We start from the raw sequence: 20,218 nt of genomic DNA on the forward strand, positions 1-20,218 counted from the left end.
CATATGTGTGGACACGAGACAAGTTTGTGGAGATCAAGAAGACAACGAGAGGTAATGTGTCTTTTGTAGATACCTCAAAGATTCAAATTGAAGGAATAGGTACGATTTTAATATCCTATAATGATGGTGGTCACAAATTGATCAATAAAGTTTACTATATGCCAAAACTAAAAAGTACTCCCTCCGTTTCAGAATAAGTGAATTGTTGGGGTATTTATTGGTGTTTCAAAATAAGTGAATCATTGAATTTTTTTCTAAATTTACCCTTAAGATTTAACAACCAATTAACTTTTGAAAAGGTATTACAAGGTCAGTTTATTTTTTAGGGGGTAAAAAATGGAAAGTTGTGTTAAATTTATGTCTTTAATGCTTTTTTCATAATTTGTGTGCCAAAATTCAACAATTAATTTATTATGAAATGGAGGGATTAATATTTTGAGTTTGGTCCAACTTCTTGAAAAAGAATATGATATTCATATAAAGAATATGCTTCTTTGGCTTAGAGATTCAAGTAACAATTTAATCGCCAAAGTGCATATGGAAAAGAATAGATTGTTTCTTTTGAATCTTAAAATCATTATGCAAAGTGATTGAAGGCTAATGTGCAAGATGACTCATGGTGTTGACACATGCGATTTAGGCATTTAAATTTTGAAGCTCTCAAATCAATGAGAGATAAGAACATGGTTGATGGGATTTGGTCAATCAAACATCCCAATCAGTTTTGTAACGCTTGTCTTCTTGAAAACATTCAAGGAAGAGTTTTCTGAAGGAAATCCCGTCAAGAGAAACTAATCCACTTCATCTTGTTCACACCGATGTGTGTGGTCCATTCGATACACCTTCTTTTGATAAAAGTAAATACTTCTTTCTCTTTATTGATGATTTCAGTAGAAAGATTTGGGTATATTTCTCGAAGCAAAAATTAGAAGCTTTTGTTGCTTTTAAAATTTTTAAAGCACTTGTAGAAAAAGAAAACGACTATGAAATAAAATCCTTAAGGTCTGATAGAGGAGGTGAATTTACTTTAAAAGAATTTAATGACTTTTGTCAGTGTCATGAAATTCGTCACCCTCTAACGGTACCTTACTCGCCCCAACAAAATGGAGTTGCAGAAAGAAAGAATAGAACAATTCTTAATATAGCAAGATGTATGTTGAGAGCTAAAAATATGCCTAAAGAATTTTGGGCCGAGGCTGTATCTTGTGTAGTTTATTTAAGCAACAGGTCTCCAATAAAAAATGCGAGAGATCAAACACCTCAAGAAGCATGGAGCAGAAGAAAGTCAAGTGTCAAGCACTTGATAATATTTGGGAGCATAGCCTATGCTCATGTTCTATATAAAGGGAGACCTAAACTTGATGATCGAAGTGTCAAGTATGTGTTTATTGACTCTGATACTAGTTCAAAATGCTATATATTATACAATTCAAGAATAACAAAGTGATGATCAGTTGTGATGTTGAATTTGATGAAGAAGCGTCATAGAATTGGGAGGGCCAGGAGGCTCAGAAAGAAAAAACTTATGATTTTCTCCCATACTTAGGAGGTGAAGAAGAGAAGGATACCATGGCACCTATACAAGATGCAACCCTATCTCCTTTACCAGCAAATGTTGCATCTCCTTCTCAAGATCAGAGTTCAAGTGAAAGACACAGAGGATGAGGAGCATTCAAGAACTTTATGATAACACAGAAGAAGTTACTAATTTTTATTTTTTGTGTTGTCTCTTTGTTGATATTGAATCAATGAATTTTGATGAAACTATTATGGAAAAAAGATGGAGACAAGCCATGGAGGAAGAAATTCAGTCGATAAAGAAGAAAAACACTTGAGAGTTAGCAACTCTTTCGAAAGATCATCAAGAAATTGGATTTAAATAGGTATACAAGGCAAAAAAAAATGCCCATATGGAAGATTGAGAGATATAAGGCAAGACTTATGGCTAAAGGCTACAAGCAATGGCATAACATTCACTATGAGAAAGCTTATGCACCTATTTTCCACATGGAGATGATACGTGTGCTAATCTATTTGGCATCACAAATGAAGTGAAAAATTCATCAAATAGATGTAAAGTCGGCATTTTTTTGGATATCTTGAAAAAGAAGTCTATGTTGAACAACCATTGGGTTTTGTGGTCAAGAATCACGAAGATGAAGTGTTGAGATTGAAAAAAAATTTATATGGACTGAAGCATGCTTACGAGCGTGAAATAGTCGTATTGACATGTATTTTCAAGACAATGGATTTACTCGTTGTCTCTATGAATTTGCTCTTTACATTAAAGTTCATACTAATAGAGATGTTTTGATTGTTTGTCTTTACATTAAAGTTTATGTTAATTATCTTATTCTGACAGGTAATAACCCATGTTTATTTGAAGCTTTCAAGAAAGTTGTGTCCCTTGAATTTAAGATGACGGGTGTAGGTCTCATGTCATATTACTTGGGCCTAGAAGTTAAGCAAATGGAGAAAGGCATCTTCATATCTCAAGAAAGTAATACAAAGGAGATTTTGAAGAAATTCAATCTGTTTGATTGCAATCCTGTGAATACCCCAATAGAAAGTGGAATAAAATTACCAAAGTTTGGTGATAGTGAAAAGTGGACTCCGCTCTTTTTAAAAGTGTCGTGGAAAGTCTAAGGTACTTGACCTGTATGAGATCAGATATACTTTTTGCAGTTGGAGTAGTAAGTCGATTCATGAAAGCTCCTATCTCCACTCACTTGAAGGTGGCTAGAAGAATTCGTCGTTACCTAAAAGGTAGGATAGACCTTGGACTATTTTATTCTTCTAATGTTTTTAATCTTGTGGGATATTGTGATTGTAATTATGCGGGAGATGTGGATGATAGAAAAAGTACATCAGGTTTTGTGTTTTTTCTTGAGCGATTGTGTTGTTTCTTGGATCTCAAAGAAAGAATACATTGTTACTCTCTCAACGTATGAAGCTGAATATATGGCAGAAACGTCATGCTCGTGTTATGCCATTTAGTTGAGAAGATTATTGAAGGAGCTTAATTTACCACAGATTGAAGCCACGATGTTTGTGTTGATAACAAATCAGCATAGGCTCTTGCCAAGAATCCAGTATATCATGATCGAAGTAAGCACATAGATACAAGATACCACTTCATCAGAGAATGCATTGTCAAAAAAAAGGTAGAACTCAAGTACGTGAAATTTCATGATCAAGTTGCAGATATTTTCACAAAGCCTCTAAAGTTTGAAGACTTTTAGAGATTGAGATAAGTTTTGAAATGAAGAAGAAAAATTAGAATTAAGGGAGAGATTTATAGAATCCAAAATAATTAAATAAAAAAAAATAGTGTTGCAACATGCTTAATGTGGTGACATGGATCTGAAAATTGGTGTTGCAACATAATTTGCAAATTGGTGTTGCGACATGGTATTGTAACATATAATTTGATTGTTTAAAGTTTGACAAGTCATCTATAAATAGATGAGTTCTAATTTATTTTGAAACACACCAAATAGAGAGAGCAATAAAGAGTGAAAATAATAATCCACACATATTCTATAGTCTGTGAGAAAATAGTATGAGAGTAATATTGTAGTGAGTTGTGTGAAATAAAAGAGTGTTGTTTCGTTTATAAGAGTAATAGTCTTTTGACACTATAAAGTTGTAATCGGTGTTATTGTATTACTCCATTTGGGTATTATATTACCTCATTATTATAATATTTGGTGTCGTTGTTACTCTTGTTATTGCTATTTTGTAAGAATATTATCCTGAGTGGGATTATTTGTTTTTCCAACTATGCCATTTACACTAATTGGAATTTGAAACTAATATTAAAGGGGCGTTTGGTCATAAAAAATTCACGGGGCATCCCATTTTAATTTGATTGCCTCATTTAAGTAATATCCACCTTTGTAGTACTAGTTCTTAAGTATTTAAGGGAATCTCATGCCTATATGCCTGACTTAAATCTATATTTAGGTGAACCCCTTTACGTCTTTGTCGTTTTTTTTTTTTTTTTTTTTTTTTTGAATTCTTTATTGTTCCTTTGAAATTTTTTGATATAAAAAAGTTAATTCTTTAAGCTTCGTACTCTCGTTGATTGTGTGTTGACTTACCAAGTGACTTGGAACCAACAACCTGACTGCAATAGCAACTGTTTTCTTTGTGGGCGTTCGGCCATGAAAATTAAAAAAATTTGAAGTTCAAGTTAGAGTTGAAGTTGAAATTAAAGTTGTGTTTGTCCATAAATATAATTGGAGTTGTTTTTAAAGTTTTGTGAGAGAAGTAAGATGAAAAAAAATGAAAACAACTTTTTGTTGTTTTTTATTTTTCCAAATAAACGTCAAGTTGTATTTGAAATTCTCATGACCAAACATCAATTTGGAGTTGTATTTAGCATAAAGTGAAAAAAAAATTAGAAAAATAAAAAAATTCCCATTCTTTGGAAAAAAAAAATTCAATTTCTTTTTCAAGATTTTTCGCAACCAAACACCATTTGTTCACATGAGGATCTATACAAGTCGACACTCGCATATTTAGTTTCTAGCTACATATGAGCTAATTAATAATGTATTGAATGTGGTTCTAGATGTATACAACTTTAAAATGATATTATGTTGATTTTTATGAATTTTGAAGACTAGAGTCGATCAAAATTGAAACTATATAGAAATACTCTAAAAAATAGTTATGCATAACATATCAAAATAAAAGTAAATAGTAAAATGAAGCTATAATTATATTTTTATATATAAGAGTGGGTTTCGACATGGTTGTTATTAGACATTTAATTTTTTTTTTAGGGTATTTAGGTAATTAAAGAAAGTTTATAAGAAGGGAAAAAACATTGTTTCCACCCCAAACTATACAAGAAAAATCGAAGTCACACCTAAACTATACTAGTGATTTATTACACACCTAAACTATAAAAAAGTGAAACTATTTACACCTTAGATCTGACGTGGAAATAAAATTAAATTAAAAAGAAAAAAAGGCAAGTCTAAAGTCAAAATTATTCCTTAAAACTCCCACCCCAGCACTCAGCCCCACACAAATTCTCTCTCTTTCAACCCCATTTTAATTTTTTTTCTATTTCTCTCTCAATCTTCTTTCTTCTTCATTTTTTTTTCAATTCACAACAACTGCTCCTTGTGGTTGACGAAAATGATTTTTCCATTGCAGTTTTTGTAGAGAAAAATAGAAGTTGAATTAGCGTGTTGAAGTGAGAAGAAGGTTCACCGGACGCAATTGAAATATTGCTTTCTAAATTCAATTCATCTTGTTGATGTACTTTCAAATTAATTTGTTCACGGGAGAAGGAGTTCAATTCAATTTGGTGATACTTGTACTTTCAAAATTCTTTACTCATCTTGCTGAAAATCATTGAAATTGAAAAAAAAAAGTCTATCAAAATTTTTTTTTATGAGACTTGTAAAATTAATCAACATTGTCCATTGTTGTTGTTGTTTGAGGATTGAGGTTGTTGTTGGTGTTTTGACGGTTTTTGCTTTGGGGGAAATTATAGTACTATTGAGGTAGTGAGGTTTTGTATTGTGTAGGCACTGAAGGTAGTGAAATTATAATTGGACATTGAAGAAAAAGAAATTTGAGCTCATAACAATGAAGATTTTGGATATTGAAGAAAAAAAAATTAAACTCATAACAATGAAGGTTTTGAATAACAATGGAGGTTTTGGATATTAAAGAAGAAAGAAAAAGAATTTAAAGTAAAAAGAAAAAAATTATGAGCTCAATTGAAATTGTATAATTTCACTACCTTTAGTGAGGGAAATTATAATTGGGCATTGAAGAAAAAGAAATTTGAGCTCATAACAATGGAGGTTTTGGATGACAATGGAGGTTTTGGATATTGAAGAAAAAGAAAAAAAATTAAACTCTTAACAATGGAGGTTTTGGATATTGAAGAAGAAAGAAAAAGAATTTAAATTAAAAAGAAAAAAGAAAAATTTATGAAAATAATAAATTTATTATTTTTTTCGTATCATGTTGATGTGGCGCTGACGTGGCAGGCGCGTGTGCAACACCACACCAGTGCAAATGGTATAATGTTTTCCAGGGTGTAAAAAGTTTTACTTTTTTATAGTTTAGGTGTGTAATAGGTCACTAGTATAGTTTAGGTATGACTTCGACTTTTCTTGTATAGTATGGGGTGGAAACGATGATTTTCCCCCTATAAGAATTAAGTTGCTTTAAGAGTTGTCTCATGTGCACTATTGTTTGTACTATTTATACAAAGCATTAAAAAAAATACACCCTATTTCACTTAATTACAAATCAGATCCTTACAAAGTAGCCACTTCTTTCACTTAAATTACAAATTATGTCCCTAAAGACATACATTGTGGATAGGAGTGTTCATGGGTCGGTTTGGATCGGTTAGTGGTTAAAATCATAACCAAAATCAATTTAGCCGGTTTTTGAATTTCTAAAATCAAACCACAAAAAAAATAACAGTCGGTTTGGTTCTTGTCAATTTGGTTCGATTTGGTTTGGTTTTTTGATTTTTTCGGTTATTGACTATCCTTACTCCAATCATCTCTAGAATAAACTCCTTTTTTTAACCCATAGAAAAGAGAATCACATTGAATAATTTCTCATGAAATATTTGTACAGTGATAGACAAATGACACTATAAACTCTTAAAAATCAGAACAAACACATTAAACAAAACCAACATTGAGATGAAAAGCACCAGCTTTATATAATAGGCACTAAGATTATCCAACAACATACAAACACATACATGTACATTGTAAAACAGGGCTTTGCATTCTGTTGCAGTGTACTACAAGAAGAGACAGAGTTGGGCAAATTTGAGTTATCTGTTTACTTTAAAGACTAGTTAGGTGAGCTAATCATATAGGAAAATGATTGAATAAACAAGGAGACATAAAACTACCATTTGAACCAGAGACCATGGTAACTCGTATTGTGAAAGCTGAAGTAAAAAAAGTGAGGTAGGGACCGTAGGGCTAACTTATTAGTAATAGTAGGTAGAGTTGGGCTTGTGTTTGGGGCTTTGGACAATTGGGCTAAAGCATTGGTTGGGCTAGACATAGATTAAAATTTAGTTTTAGATTAAATTTAATAAAATATTTATATTTTATTAATAAATTATATATAAATAATTATAATATATATATATATATATATATATATATATATAAAGTTTATCAATTCGGTTTGGTTATTTTTACATTTTTTTAAAAAAATAAAATCACAACCAAATCAAATAGCATCGTTTTTTTAAAATTTAAAACCAAACCTAACTAAACCAAACCAAACGTCGATTTTTTAATCGATTTGGTTCGGTTGACGGTTCGGTTTGGCTTTTAACCAAACTCATGAACACCCCTAACTGTGGACCTTAGGATTTTCACATGTTTCTCATTTGTAGGTTTAAATTATATTATTTAATATGTTTAAGCACTTAAATTTATTTTCCATGTGATTTAAAATAAAATTTGAGTAATAAAAATTTAATAATATTTGATAAAAATAACTAAGATAGATATTTTTGAAATGTCTATTTCAGTGATTCAATCGTAATTTTATTATATCACCCATAATTATTTATTACAAGTCATTTAAGTATTAAAAAATTATTAATATCTAATATAAAGGATAAAATAGACGTAAAATGATAAATTAATTGTTGATGTTCTTAATTAATTTGGTGTCTTATATGAGGCTCACTTATTTTTTTTTTTAAAATGGTGATTTTTCTATATTACTTCTAATTAGTTAATACAAGCTATTTAAAACATGTCTACTTCACTACTTGAATTGTGATTTTACTATATCACCCCTAATTAATTATTATAAATTATTTATATATTAAAAAATTAATAATATTTAATTAAAAAATTAAAATAGACATTTGTGACATGTCTGCTTCATCTGCTTCAATAGTGATTTTACTGTATCACCCCTAATTAATTATTATAAGTCATTGTATGTTGAAAAATAAATAATATTGAATACTATATTACCTTAATTAATTATTATAACTCATTTATGTATTAAAAAATAAATAATATTTAATTAAAAATAAAATAAATATTTATGATATATCTGCTTCAACTACTTCAAGCGTAATTTTACTATATCACTCCTCATTAATTATTATAAGTCTTGTTTAAAAAATTCAACTTGGCATATTTAATATGGATAGTAATACTGTTACTATCCATGATCAGCAAGCTAAAAGTCAAAATAAGCTTAAACTCTCTCAAAGCAATAACTCATTAATATAGATATCTATTTCCTGTCAAGTTAACAAATATTACAAGGTGTATAGGAAAGGTTGATAAAAGTTGAAAACAGATTAGTGACCATGCAGAACTCTGCATTTCTTGCTTTTCTTGCTCACAGTGACTACTGACATGGAAGTCGTTGTGGGCTAGGCCACTTGTAAGTCACTGGGCATCCAGCATTTTGTCCCCTTTGGTTTTTTTCGGAATCAAGTGTCCTCTTTAAAATTTTTGATAAAAAAAAGAGTCCTTTTGGCTTCAAACTAGTGTTTTGGAGATGTCTATAATTTTGATTGGATAGTTTATAGTATTACTTTGTGGATATCTTGTTTCTTTTATTATCTAGCGGTATCCCATTTTGTTGTGTGCTTCTATATTTTTTGTTTGTTATACTGTTATATGTTCTGAGCCGAGTGTCTATCAAAAACAACCTCTTTACTTCATCTGAAATAGTGGTGTAGACTCCGTATAATTTATCCTCCTCAGACTCTACTTTATGAATTTCATATCCATGTTGTTGTTGTAGGTTTTAAAATGTTTACACGTACACACTGATGATTGAAATTTGAAGGTACACAGTGAATGACATGGATTTAAAATTATATGAAGAAAAATTGTTTCAGAGAAACCTATAACCTCTTCACTATAATGTTGATTAGGTAAGAAGAAGACAATTAAAAAAATCAGTTGTCAATGTGGTTGCACTTACCTTAGGTGTGTTGTTCATAAGGAATATTTTAGTTTGGCTAAATATTATATGTCAATGTGGGAAACAATAAGTACGTTGAAAGAATTTCCAATATTCGGGGAATGGTAAAAGGCAGTTCAATGGGCTAAAGTTTTCGCTATGTGTAGAATTTGAAGAAAGATTGGACCATAAAGGTTAATTTATTATACGCAGTTTTACTTTGCATTTCTGTCAAAGACTATTTCCACACTTGAATTCGGTGACCTTTTAATCGCATGAAGGCAACTTTATCAGTTACTCCAAATTGAACAACTGTAATAGCATTAAAATATGAATTATTTAATTGAAACTCAAAAACAGTCCAACAAAGCTTGATTCTTATTGATTAGTCTTCCAAGAACCTCAAAAACAGTCCAAAAACAGTTAATTATCATAAGAATTTTATAATTGTTCACATCATGTGTTTTTTGTCTTCTTTTTCTTAAATACCTTAGTCCATTTTGCAGGCGCACCACTTGTTACTTGTTAGTATTGCACTTTGTCATCTTTCACATTTTTTTTTTCTGTTCCAGAAACAAATCAGACAATATCTCTCCTTCCTCTCTATCATTTTTCAAAAGTTAGGAAAAAATTTAGCTCTCGTAGTTTTAAACTAATTAAGACAAGTAAAATGTAATCAAGGTATTTTTAATTTTGTTGTCTTCAACATGTCGGTGTAGAAAGATAAAATTAAAGAGTTGCCAAAAAAGAATAGAAACATTCTTTTTGAAACATGTTTATTTACACTAAACAAATGAATGCAGAACATAACTCAGTTTTAACAACAAAAACAAAAACAAATAGTGTACAAGATACAAGCATGGTGATGACACAGACGAAAACGAATGCAGGACACAAGCTGGTATTCACATCAGCAAACGAATGTAAGACGTGTGTTCTGCATATATACATATTTGAGTACATTTTAGTTGTGGCATAATGGCCCATCTCAGATGTTTAAATTCATAAGAGGTAGACTATTAGATGCTCCAAAAGTCACTTAAATGCAGCTACACAAGTCCAGCACGACAACAACTTAGACAATTAAAAGAGACAATACATCAAAATCTCCCAAACTTGTCCCGAAAATTTACTTCATCACTTAAACTAACTTTCTATTTATTTACCCTCTTAACATCTTTAAAGTGAATTAATTTCACCCCTTAATATATAATAATTATGAGAGTGCATCACACTCGCTGACACGTCAACGCCACGTCGGAGCCACGTAAATAAAGTATTTTTTAAATAAACTTTTTATTATATATATATATATTTTTTTTTTTATTTTTTTTTAAATATATATAAAATATTTTAAATTAAAAAAATACCCCTACCCCCCATATTTCATCTTCGTAACCCCCCACTCCTTCCCCTCCCCTCCCCCTCCCCCCTCGTCCATCCCCACACCTGCACACACCCCATCCACACCCACCTGCACACACCCCATCCACCCCAACACAGCCACACCTGCCAGATTTTCCTCAACCCACTTAAAAAATTTAATTAACACCATCGAAAAATACCATAAAGTAGTGATAAAAAACTAAACCCACTTGAAAAATTCGACCAAATCAACATCAAATTCTCTAAACTCAATAACTAAACATCCAAACCAGGTCAATTTTTTAATTTTTAAATTCAATTTCATTCTTTTCTTATTGATCTAAGGGATTGAAGGAGGAGAAATTAAAGGAGGGGGTGACAGTTTTCGTAATTGGAGAAGTGGGGTGGGAGTGTTGGCGGGTTTGGTGGTGGATTTGGCGAAGGAGGAGTGAGAGGGAGGGGGGGGCTGTTGACGGGTTTGGGGGTGGGATAGGTAATATTAGCAGTTTTTTTTTAAAAAAACATATTCACGCATTTTTTTTTCCTTTTTTAAAAAAAATGTCACGTCAGCATTTGGGTTGAAATTAATTCACTTTAAAGATGTTAAGAGGGGTAAATAAATAGAAGGTTAGTTTAAGTGCTAAACTAAGTTGTCGGGACAAGTTCGGAGGGTTTTGATGTATTATCTCAAACAACACTTCTGCATCAAGGAAGATATATAAAACAACCATCTCCTTGCAAGCTCTGATATAAACACACAAGCAACAATCTCCTATATACTTTTTGGCTACACTTACCTTTCTTGAAAAGGGCAACCATCTCCTATATTTTAGGGCTAAAATGGAGCTTAAGAAACACCTACAGCCACATGCAGTACTGATACCACTTCCTCTTCAAGGCCATATAAATCCATTCACACATCTTGCCATGAAGCTTGCCTCAAAAGGTTTCACCATTACCTTTGTCGGCACAGAATCAACTCACCAGCAGATGGCTAAGTCTCAGTCACTTAAAGATGATGGCAACCCTTTCTCCCATGCACAGAAATCTGGTCTTGACATTCGTTATGCCAAAATTAGTGATGGTTTTCCACTGAGCTTTGACAGGAGGGCCAACGTGAGACAGTTCGTGGAAGGTCTCAGTCATGTGTTCCAAGCTCATGTGGATGACTTCCTTGAAAATCTAGTCCTCTCAAAACAAAATCCACCAATTTCTTGTATAATAGCTGACAGTTTCCACGTCTGGGGATCAATGATTGCCAAGAAATATAACCTTGTCAATGTTTCATTTTGGACTGAACCAGCAACTGTGCTTACAGTCCTCTATCACATGGACCTGCTCAAGAGTAATGGCCACTTTGGGTGTCATGGTATGGAACCCGATATATTGAAGTTATTACTGTATAATTTCTGTATACAGGACATAATCAATTAGCTAACGAGTTATAATTTTATCCAGGTAAGCACGAAGACACCATTCGATATATACCAGGAATCCAAGCCATTCAACCAGAAGATTTACCTTCATATTGTCAAGATGCTGATCCAAGTAGCAGTAAATATGTGTTCAAGTGTATTGAAGATGCACAGAAGGCGGATTTTGTCATCGGTAATACAGTGCAAGAGCTAGAGTCTTCAACCATCTCGATCTTACAAGAGCAACAGCCATTCTATGCCATTGGGCCAATCCTTCCCACAAATTTCACCAAGAGCACTATTTCAACGAACCTGTTACCGGCATCAGATTACACCGACTGGCTCAATACCAAACAGGATGGTACGGTGTTATACATCTCATTTGGTAGTCTTGCTAATTTGAGTAAACAGGATATTCTGGAAATAGCACAAGGCATTCTGATAAGTAAGGTGAGTTTCATTTGGGTGCTACGTCACAATATCTTAGTTTCTGGGGAACGAGACATTTTGCCTCTTGGATTTGAGGAAGAAACTGCAGATAGAGGACTGGTTGTGCCATGGTGCTCTCAACTAGCAGTACTATCACACCCATCAGTTGGAGGGTTTTTGACTCATTGTGGATGGAATTCAGTCTTGGAGAGCATATGGTGTGAAGTTCCAATGATATGTTTTCCTGTTACGTCGGATCAACTTACTAACAGGAAATTAGTAGTTGATGATTGGAGGATCGGTGTGAATCTTCGCACTGGAAGATTAATCAGGAGGGAGGGAGTTGCGGAAAATATTGGAAAGATAATGAGTAGATCAAATGAAATGAAGAAAAATGTAGAAAAAACAAGGATGATCGTTCAGAACGAACTTTCTGATGAGGGATCTTCAGAGAAGAATCTCAACCAATTCATAGAAGACATGAAGAACAAAATTCTTCAGAAAAATTGAAATGGTCAACCAGAGCTTCATATCACATTCGCGCTTATCAATTGCAGTTCAGCAAAGCCGGAACATAGCAAGTGATGTATTTTAATTTCTTTCATGAAGTAACTTAGCAAGTGAGGTATTGGTTCTCCAAGTGTACCGGAATGAATAATGGCATAACATACAATAAATATTGTGCCTTAAACTAGTCCGGGCATCTATATGAATCTCGCTATTTATCCAGCTCCATTTGAACTAGTTGAAATAGGGCATGGCATAGTTGCAGAAAATCTGCTCAGCAGACACATTCACACCATAAATATATAGCATGTCAATATCCTCCAAAAAAAAAAAAAAAAAAAAAACCTTAAGAGCAACATAATTTTCCCCTTAGTCACCATCCAGTATAGAAGAAAGGATTCCACAAAATATCTACCAAGTACAGTTCTTTGTTAAATATCTAATATATCAACACTAGTAATACTCAAAATAGCAGGAAACTCGAAATTTGATAGCTTGGATTTGGCACCTAATTTGGAATCAAGATTGAATGATCAAACAGGTCAACTATATACACTTCCCAGTATGAAGGGAAGCATACTACAAGGAGAGAATATTCATACGCAAAAGAGACTTAAAGACAAACTGATTCCATTCTATTTCACTCTTGCATACTAGGGCTCATTTGTTTGCACTCAATGGAGGTCTGAATCTGAATGGTTCAGACTTCAGACCATTAAGTGCATTTGTTTTTTATTAAGATTTCATCTCTTAATAAGTCTGAATAGGTTTTAATCATTCAGATCTAGAATCAAGTCTTAATAGGTCTGAAGAGGAATTTTGGTGTTTGATGATATTCACCATCACTCTATTCATAATCATCAATCACCATCACTAACCACCTCTAACACCGCCACCATTGTCAACCACCACTAACCACCTCCACCATCACAACCACTATCGATAACAGATATCGCTACCAACCACTATTGTCAACCGCTACCACACCTACTACCTCTATTACTCTAATTATATTCACCGCCACCACCGCCGTCAACAGCATCACCATCATCAACCACTACCAGTCAATCTCTACTATCAACCAACTCATCTATCGCAATTAGCACCACCGCTAACTACCACTAATACATCACAATTTCCACACATTCTTTGGCCGCTATCACCATTGTCACTAGTAATGCCACCTCTACTGTCACTTCAACCACTACCATTGCTACAATTTATCTCTACTAACAATCATCTCCACCATCACAACTAACAACATCTCCAACTAGCACCAACACATTGTCAAACCATCATGCATTCCTTTTTCAGCCATCACAATTAACACCTTCAACTACTAACATCAAGCAACGTCACATCACAACCACCACCATCACTATCAACCGCCACCATCATAACAGTCACTACAATACCAACCATCACAATTATCACCACCAACATTACTAGCCACTAACATCAATCATTGTCACTACAACCATCATTATAAACCATCTCCACTATCACTAACAAACATAAAAAAATTTTCAATCAAATAATAATTTTGTTGTATTAAATTACCATACTTTTCTGATATATAATTAGTTTTTTATTTGAATTGTATTTTTTATTTTATTATATACACAAATAAATTTTTTTGTACATTCAAATGTTGAAAAACAAACAGTCTTAATCATTCAGTTTTCAGATCCAGAGACAATATCTTAATCATTCAGATGTGCATTCAGATTTAGACCTCTGAATCTTAAAAAGAAAACAAATGCAGCCTAACACTTTGTATGCAGAGTTTTACAGAGCATAATCAGGTTCAAACTGTTGGATGTTGCTTTGTGTAAAATTATTTATGTTTAGATACAGGAGTAGTCTAATACTAGATTTACTATAACATTCAACTTCTTAGTTTTAGTAAAATTTGAAGTCTAATATTTTAGCCTATGTTGCTCGGACTCTTCAAAAATATCATTGGGTGCGTGTCGGATCCTGCAAAAGTAGTGCATCTTTGAAGGACCCAACATTGGTGCGGCCACATTTATGGAGAGTCCGACCATCTTAGATTTTAGCTATAAGAGGAATCTACGACTTTGTTTTAAGTGTTAATAAAATTTATATTAGAAAGTTTTCATTCATGTCTTTTATTTTGTTGGTTGCATCTCCCCAAAAGATAATAACACAAACCCTGATACAGAAACATGGATTCAAAGCTGCCAAAATTTCACAAACAGTTATAGTTTAGAGCGACGTAACTACAGTTTGTGTATATACAAAGCGTACTACAGTTGTTGTATGGTACTCAGGTGGCGGGTTCAGATGTTGTACACGATATTATTCAACTATACCTACAATTGTATACCTAAAGGGTATGCAATTATGAAAATAATATACTTCGAAACCATACAACGTCTGTGTAATGTAATTTTTTAAGGGCAAATTTGTAATGGGTATATAGCCGGATAATTTTTCTTAGTACTCTGCTTAGGTAATCATAGATGTAAGGATCCAAAACTAAAAGAAATTACAAGCAAAACCATATTGTTCACATAACTTATTGTTCCCAGCCCAACATAAAGAAAAGTTTGATTTTGTAAAAAAAGGACCACACAAATACAATCAATCAATTATTCAAGGCAATTATTGGAAAGGAACACTGCTCCATGATGACCAAGCAGACATAAACTAGTCCAATTTCTCTAGATTCTTGCACAGGTGTATGCTGGCCATACATCATTTTAGTAACTTCCAAAAACAACTGCTTAATGGAAAGCTCACAACCAATATTTACTCCCTTCTTTCAGTTAACACTTGGACTTAGCACACCAATTAAGAAAACAATGATTGGGATGACTATTTTACCACACTACCTCTATTAATTAACGTTCAGTATTATCTATTGAAAAATGATTTGAAGAATAAGTAATTAGTACTAAAGGTAAAACATGAAAAAAAAATATGTTTTTTCTCGATATGTGAATAGGGAAAAAAGAAAAAATGAACAGAGGAGTACATAAAAAAAAATGAATACAGGACACAAACCAGTTTTACAGCAAACAACTGCAGACCACAAAATACATGTCTTATCTCATATCTCTAAATTCCCAAGGGATGACCCAGGAGAGGCTCCAAATTCACATAAATGCAGCTACAAGAACAGTCAGACACCAACTTAGACAATTAGTAATCAACACTTTGCATCAAAGAACATAAAGCCACCATCTCCTTCCAAGCTCTTCCAATAACACACAAGGCAACCATCTCCTATATACTTATTTCCTGCGCCTCCTTGGAGTATATTGGCGTATATACTTACCTTTCTCAAATAAGGCAACCATCTCCTATATTTTAGGACTAAATGAACAGCTACAGCCACATGCAGTACTCATACCACTTTCTCTTCAAGGCCATATAACTCCATTCATGCATCTTGCCATGAAGCTTGCATCAAAAGGTCTTACCATCACCCTTGTCATCACAGAATCAATTCACCAGCAGATAGCTACAGCGCAGTCACTTAAAGATGACGACAACCCTTTCTCCAATGGATAGAAATGTGGTCCTGACAGTCTGTAACACCCCACGTTTTCGGGCAAGAACTTGAATCATCCTTCCTGCGTAAATAGACCCGAACTCAATGATTTTTATTTACATATAAGATTGGATAACAATTCTTTGTTGTGGGAACATCTTTGGAGATGAGTATAAGTCATAAAAATTTCCTAGCTCAAAGTTAAGTTGAGCATTTTCCTACCGATTGAATTTTAGTTGATGTTTTTACTTGGGTCAACTTCCAACAACCATTACTCCTAGAATATAATGAGTTATGTGACCTATATATCAAATTAAAGCCCTTTGAGTCCTCTTTCCAATACAACCGACCGTTCGTCAATTCGAGTTCGGAGTCAAAAGTTATAGGCATTTTAGTGAGGCATTGTCTAGGGTGCGTGATTAGGGTCGCGGGGCACAGCTGGAGCTATGCTTTTGGGTCCACAGCGCGACTCTCCCTTCCCAGGGGTTAAAATACGCTTTTCCCTCTTTAAATCAAAGGCATGGTCCTTTCATCCCCATAACTCCTCCAATATGTTTTATAACCCTTATGTCGTACAAGACTAGTGGAAAAGCCTCAAATCCCTCATTCTCTTCCTCCCAAGAACATCAAGGGGAATTTCTCAATTTCCAAGGCTTGCGGTTCCAATCTCAAGGTTATTCTTCGATTTTCCTCCGTCAAAAGGCATGTAGAACTATCCTACTGTTCATGGGCGCAAGTATGATGTTTAATTAAGGTTTAAAATGGTATATGTATGTATATATTATGGGTTTTGAAATTGTTTGAAGAGCATGCATTATGAAGCCCGTTTTATGATGAAATTTAGTACTTACTATGGGGTTTTTCCATAAACTTGAGTTATAGTAATGTGTATATATGTTATGAGTTTCAAAAAGTAATTTAAGAGTATGATTTATGAAATTCTCTCTCTCATGTTTGAAATCTATTGTCTTAACATGTTATGGGTTGTTCAAACGGATGATTAAAAGCTTGAGTTTCAAAGCTTTACTATCATTTATGGATTGACATTGTTTTATGATCTAATGAGAGGGTATTTTCTTGTTTTATAAATGCTCTTTGTGTTAAATGGAAGAATGGCATGTGATTGATGAAAGAGATGGCCACCCTATGTTAAAGTCTTGAAAGGAGAGTGTTTTGCATAAGTTTTCATGTGCTTTTGAAATAAAAACTCTCATGTGATATGTAGATCTTTTGGTGGTCATTAACATGCTTTGAATGAAAAGGGCTATGGATATGATATGATATGATATGGCTTACAAGTCTTAGGTATGACGATACCTATTATGGAATCCCCCTACCAAGAAACAAGTAAATATTTGATCATGGAACATGATTTTAAAGGACTAAAATTGGGCTTAAAGAGAGCTAAATGCTTACCCGAAGAAAGCATGAGCGCAAGGGCTTATGGCTGAAAACCGTGTTTTGCCGACGCGGGATATATGATATGTTATCCTACATCGGAGGATAATTAGGACATATCACATGGGGATGCCTACAGTATGCTCACATGGGGGCATACCAGCTTATGAAAACTTCAATCCTTGCGGCAAACTTGGATTTGGGGCTTGGACGCGGAGTAAATAGTGGACCCATATAGCCCGTGGATAATCAGAATTGTAGGGTGTACCATCTAGCTTAGAACTGAATCTAAGAGTTGAGTCTACGTTTTTACAAGAATGTTTTAAAGCTCTTTAATTATGCCCATGTGTTTTAATCTCTATTATGTTAATTTTTTTCCCCAATGCTCTCGATTATTTTATATAAATTACATGATGTTTTTGGATTGTTCTGCATACCAATACATTCCAAGTATTAACCGTCCTCGGATGGCTACATTATCTCATAATGTAGGTTAGGTTCTGAGGCTCGGTCCCGTGGTCCATATCAGTAGAAATTTGGATATGTCAGAGTTGGTGAGCCATCCATCTTTTGGAAGGCATTATATTCATATGTTTATTTATTTTAGTTATGGTCCAGTCAGGAGCCTTATCCCGACCTAGACAGTTACTTTTCAATAGAGGCTTCGTAGACGAGATTTGATTATTGTTTTGCCATGACTTTATTGACATAATCTGATTATAAATTTTTCCTTAAATTTCATTACATCCTCCACACTTAAGTTTCGTATGAATTATGCTCATGGTAGTATGCTAAGGGATCTCTCGGGCCTTCGTGGTTCGGGATGCCCGTCGCGGCTAGGGCCTCGACTCGGGTCGTGATACATTCGTTATGCCAAAAACTGAGTTTCGACGGGGGGACACAAGCATGTTCGTGGAAGGTCTCATTCATGTTTTCCAGGCACTTCATTGAAAATTTAGTCCTCTCAAAACCAAACCCACTAATTTCTTGTATAATAGCTGACAGTTTCCATGTATGGGCCTCAACAATTGCCAAGAAATATAATCTTGTCAATGTTTCATTTTGGACTGAGCCAGCAACAGTGCTTACAGTCTACTATCACATGGACCTGCTCAAGTGTAATGGCCACTTTGGATGTCATGGTATGAACTATGAACCCAATATCCTGAAGCTATTACTTCCTAATCACACCCTACATAATCAATTAGCTGATGAGTAATAATATTGTCCAGATAAGCACGAAAACACCATTAGATACATACCTGGAGTCCAAGCCATTGAATCAGCAGATTTACCTTCATACTGTCAAGATGCTGATCCAAGCACCGTGATGCCCGTTTGGTGTTCAAGTGTCTTGAAGATGCACAGAAAGCGAACTTCGTCATCCGCAATACAGTGAAAGAGCTAGAGCCTTCAACCATGTCGGCCTTACAAGAGCAGCAACCCTTCTATGCGATTGGACCAGTCTTCTCCCACAAGCTTCACCAAGAGGACAATCTCAACGAGCCTGCTACCGGCATCAGATTACACCGATTGGCTCAATAGCAAACGAGATGGTACAGTTTTATACATCTCATTTGGTAGTCTTGTTAATTTGAGTAAACAGGATATTCTGGAAATAGCACAAGGCATTCTGATAAGTAAGGTGACTTTCATTTGGGTGCTACGTCACGATATCTTAGTTTCTGGAGAAAGAAACATTTTGCCTCTTGGATTTGAGGAAGAAACTACAGGTAGAGGATTGATTGTGCCATGGTGCTCTCAACTGGCAGTACTATCACATCCAGCAGTTGCAGGATTTTTAACTCATAGTAGGTGGAATTCAATCTTGGAGATTGTGTAAAGTTCCAATGGCGTGCTTTCCTATTATGACGGATCAATTTACTAACAGGAAATTAGTAGCTGACGATTGGCAGATTGGTGTGAATCTTTGCACTGGAAGATTAATCAGGACGGACGTAGTAGCAGAGAATATTGGAAGGATAATGAGTAAATCAGATGAATTGAGGAAAAATATTAAGAAAACAAAGATGATCCTTGAGAATGCACTTTCTGATGAGGGATCATCAGAGAATAATCTCAATCAATTCATAGAAGACATGAAGAACAAGATTCTTCGGAAAAAATGAGCAGCCCAATACAGCTTTGCCGTCACATTACTTGCCATCTTTGGCTCAGCCAGAAGTTAGCAAGCGATGTATTAGTTCTATGAATCCTCAATTTTCTTCGCCAGTTGTATGATGACATGCATAATTGCGGGAAAAAAATTGCTCAGCAATTCATTCATATTATAAATGTAGCATGGCAATGTCTTCTACATTCAAATATTGAATGTCTGATAATGACAAGGTCAATAAGCGTTTAATTGACAACGCACATCTTGTACTTCCAGCCTTAAAGTCGACTTACTTTTCACAATTACATTCTCTTCCAGAGGAACAACAATAATTCACCCTCGAGAAGCATCGCAAACTGCACCATCATAGTGTATATTGACGTTAAAACAGCCACAAGCTTAAGATAACAAACTGCCAGAGTTAACAAAAAGAATATGAACATCTTGTCAAACTTTTGCTCATTCTTTTCAGCATCACATCATACAATCACAGCATTACTTAATATGTTTCATGAGACC

General features: G+C 34.0%; 1 protein-coding gene and 1 pseudogene across 1 annotated transcript; both read left to right on the top strand.

The window, feature by feature from the left end:
• The first annotated feature begins 10,882 nt into the window (after window positions 1-10,882).
• LOC107849814 (UDP-glycosyltransferase 86A1) lies at window positions 10,883-12,887 on the top strand. Its single transcript, XM_016694371.2, has 2 exons — window positions 10,883-11,683; window positions 11,773-12,887. Exons 1-2 carry the CDS (start codon window positions 11,155-11,157, stop codon window positions 12,666-12,668), a joined length of 1,425 nt encoding a protein of 474 aa, XP_016549857.1. The 5' UTR covers window positions 10,883-11,154; the 3' UTR covers window positions 12,669-12,887.
• Window positions 12,888-15,608: 2,721 nt separating this feature from the next.
• LOC107849350 lies at window positions 15,609-19,959 on the top strand (annotated as a pseudogene).
• Window positions 19,960-20,218: the final 259 nt, after the last annotated feature.

Source organism: Capsicum annuum, chromosome 12 (genome assembly GCF_002878395.1).
Source record: "Capsicum annuum cultivar UCD-10X-F1 chromosome 12, UCD10Xv1.1, whole genome shotgun sequence".
NCBI classification, from domain to species: domain Eukaryota; kingdom Viridiplantae; phylum Streptophyta; class Magnoliopsida; order Solanales; family Solanaceae; genus Capsicum; species Capsicum annuum.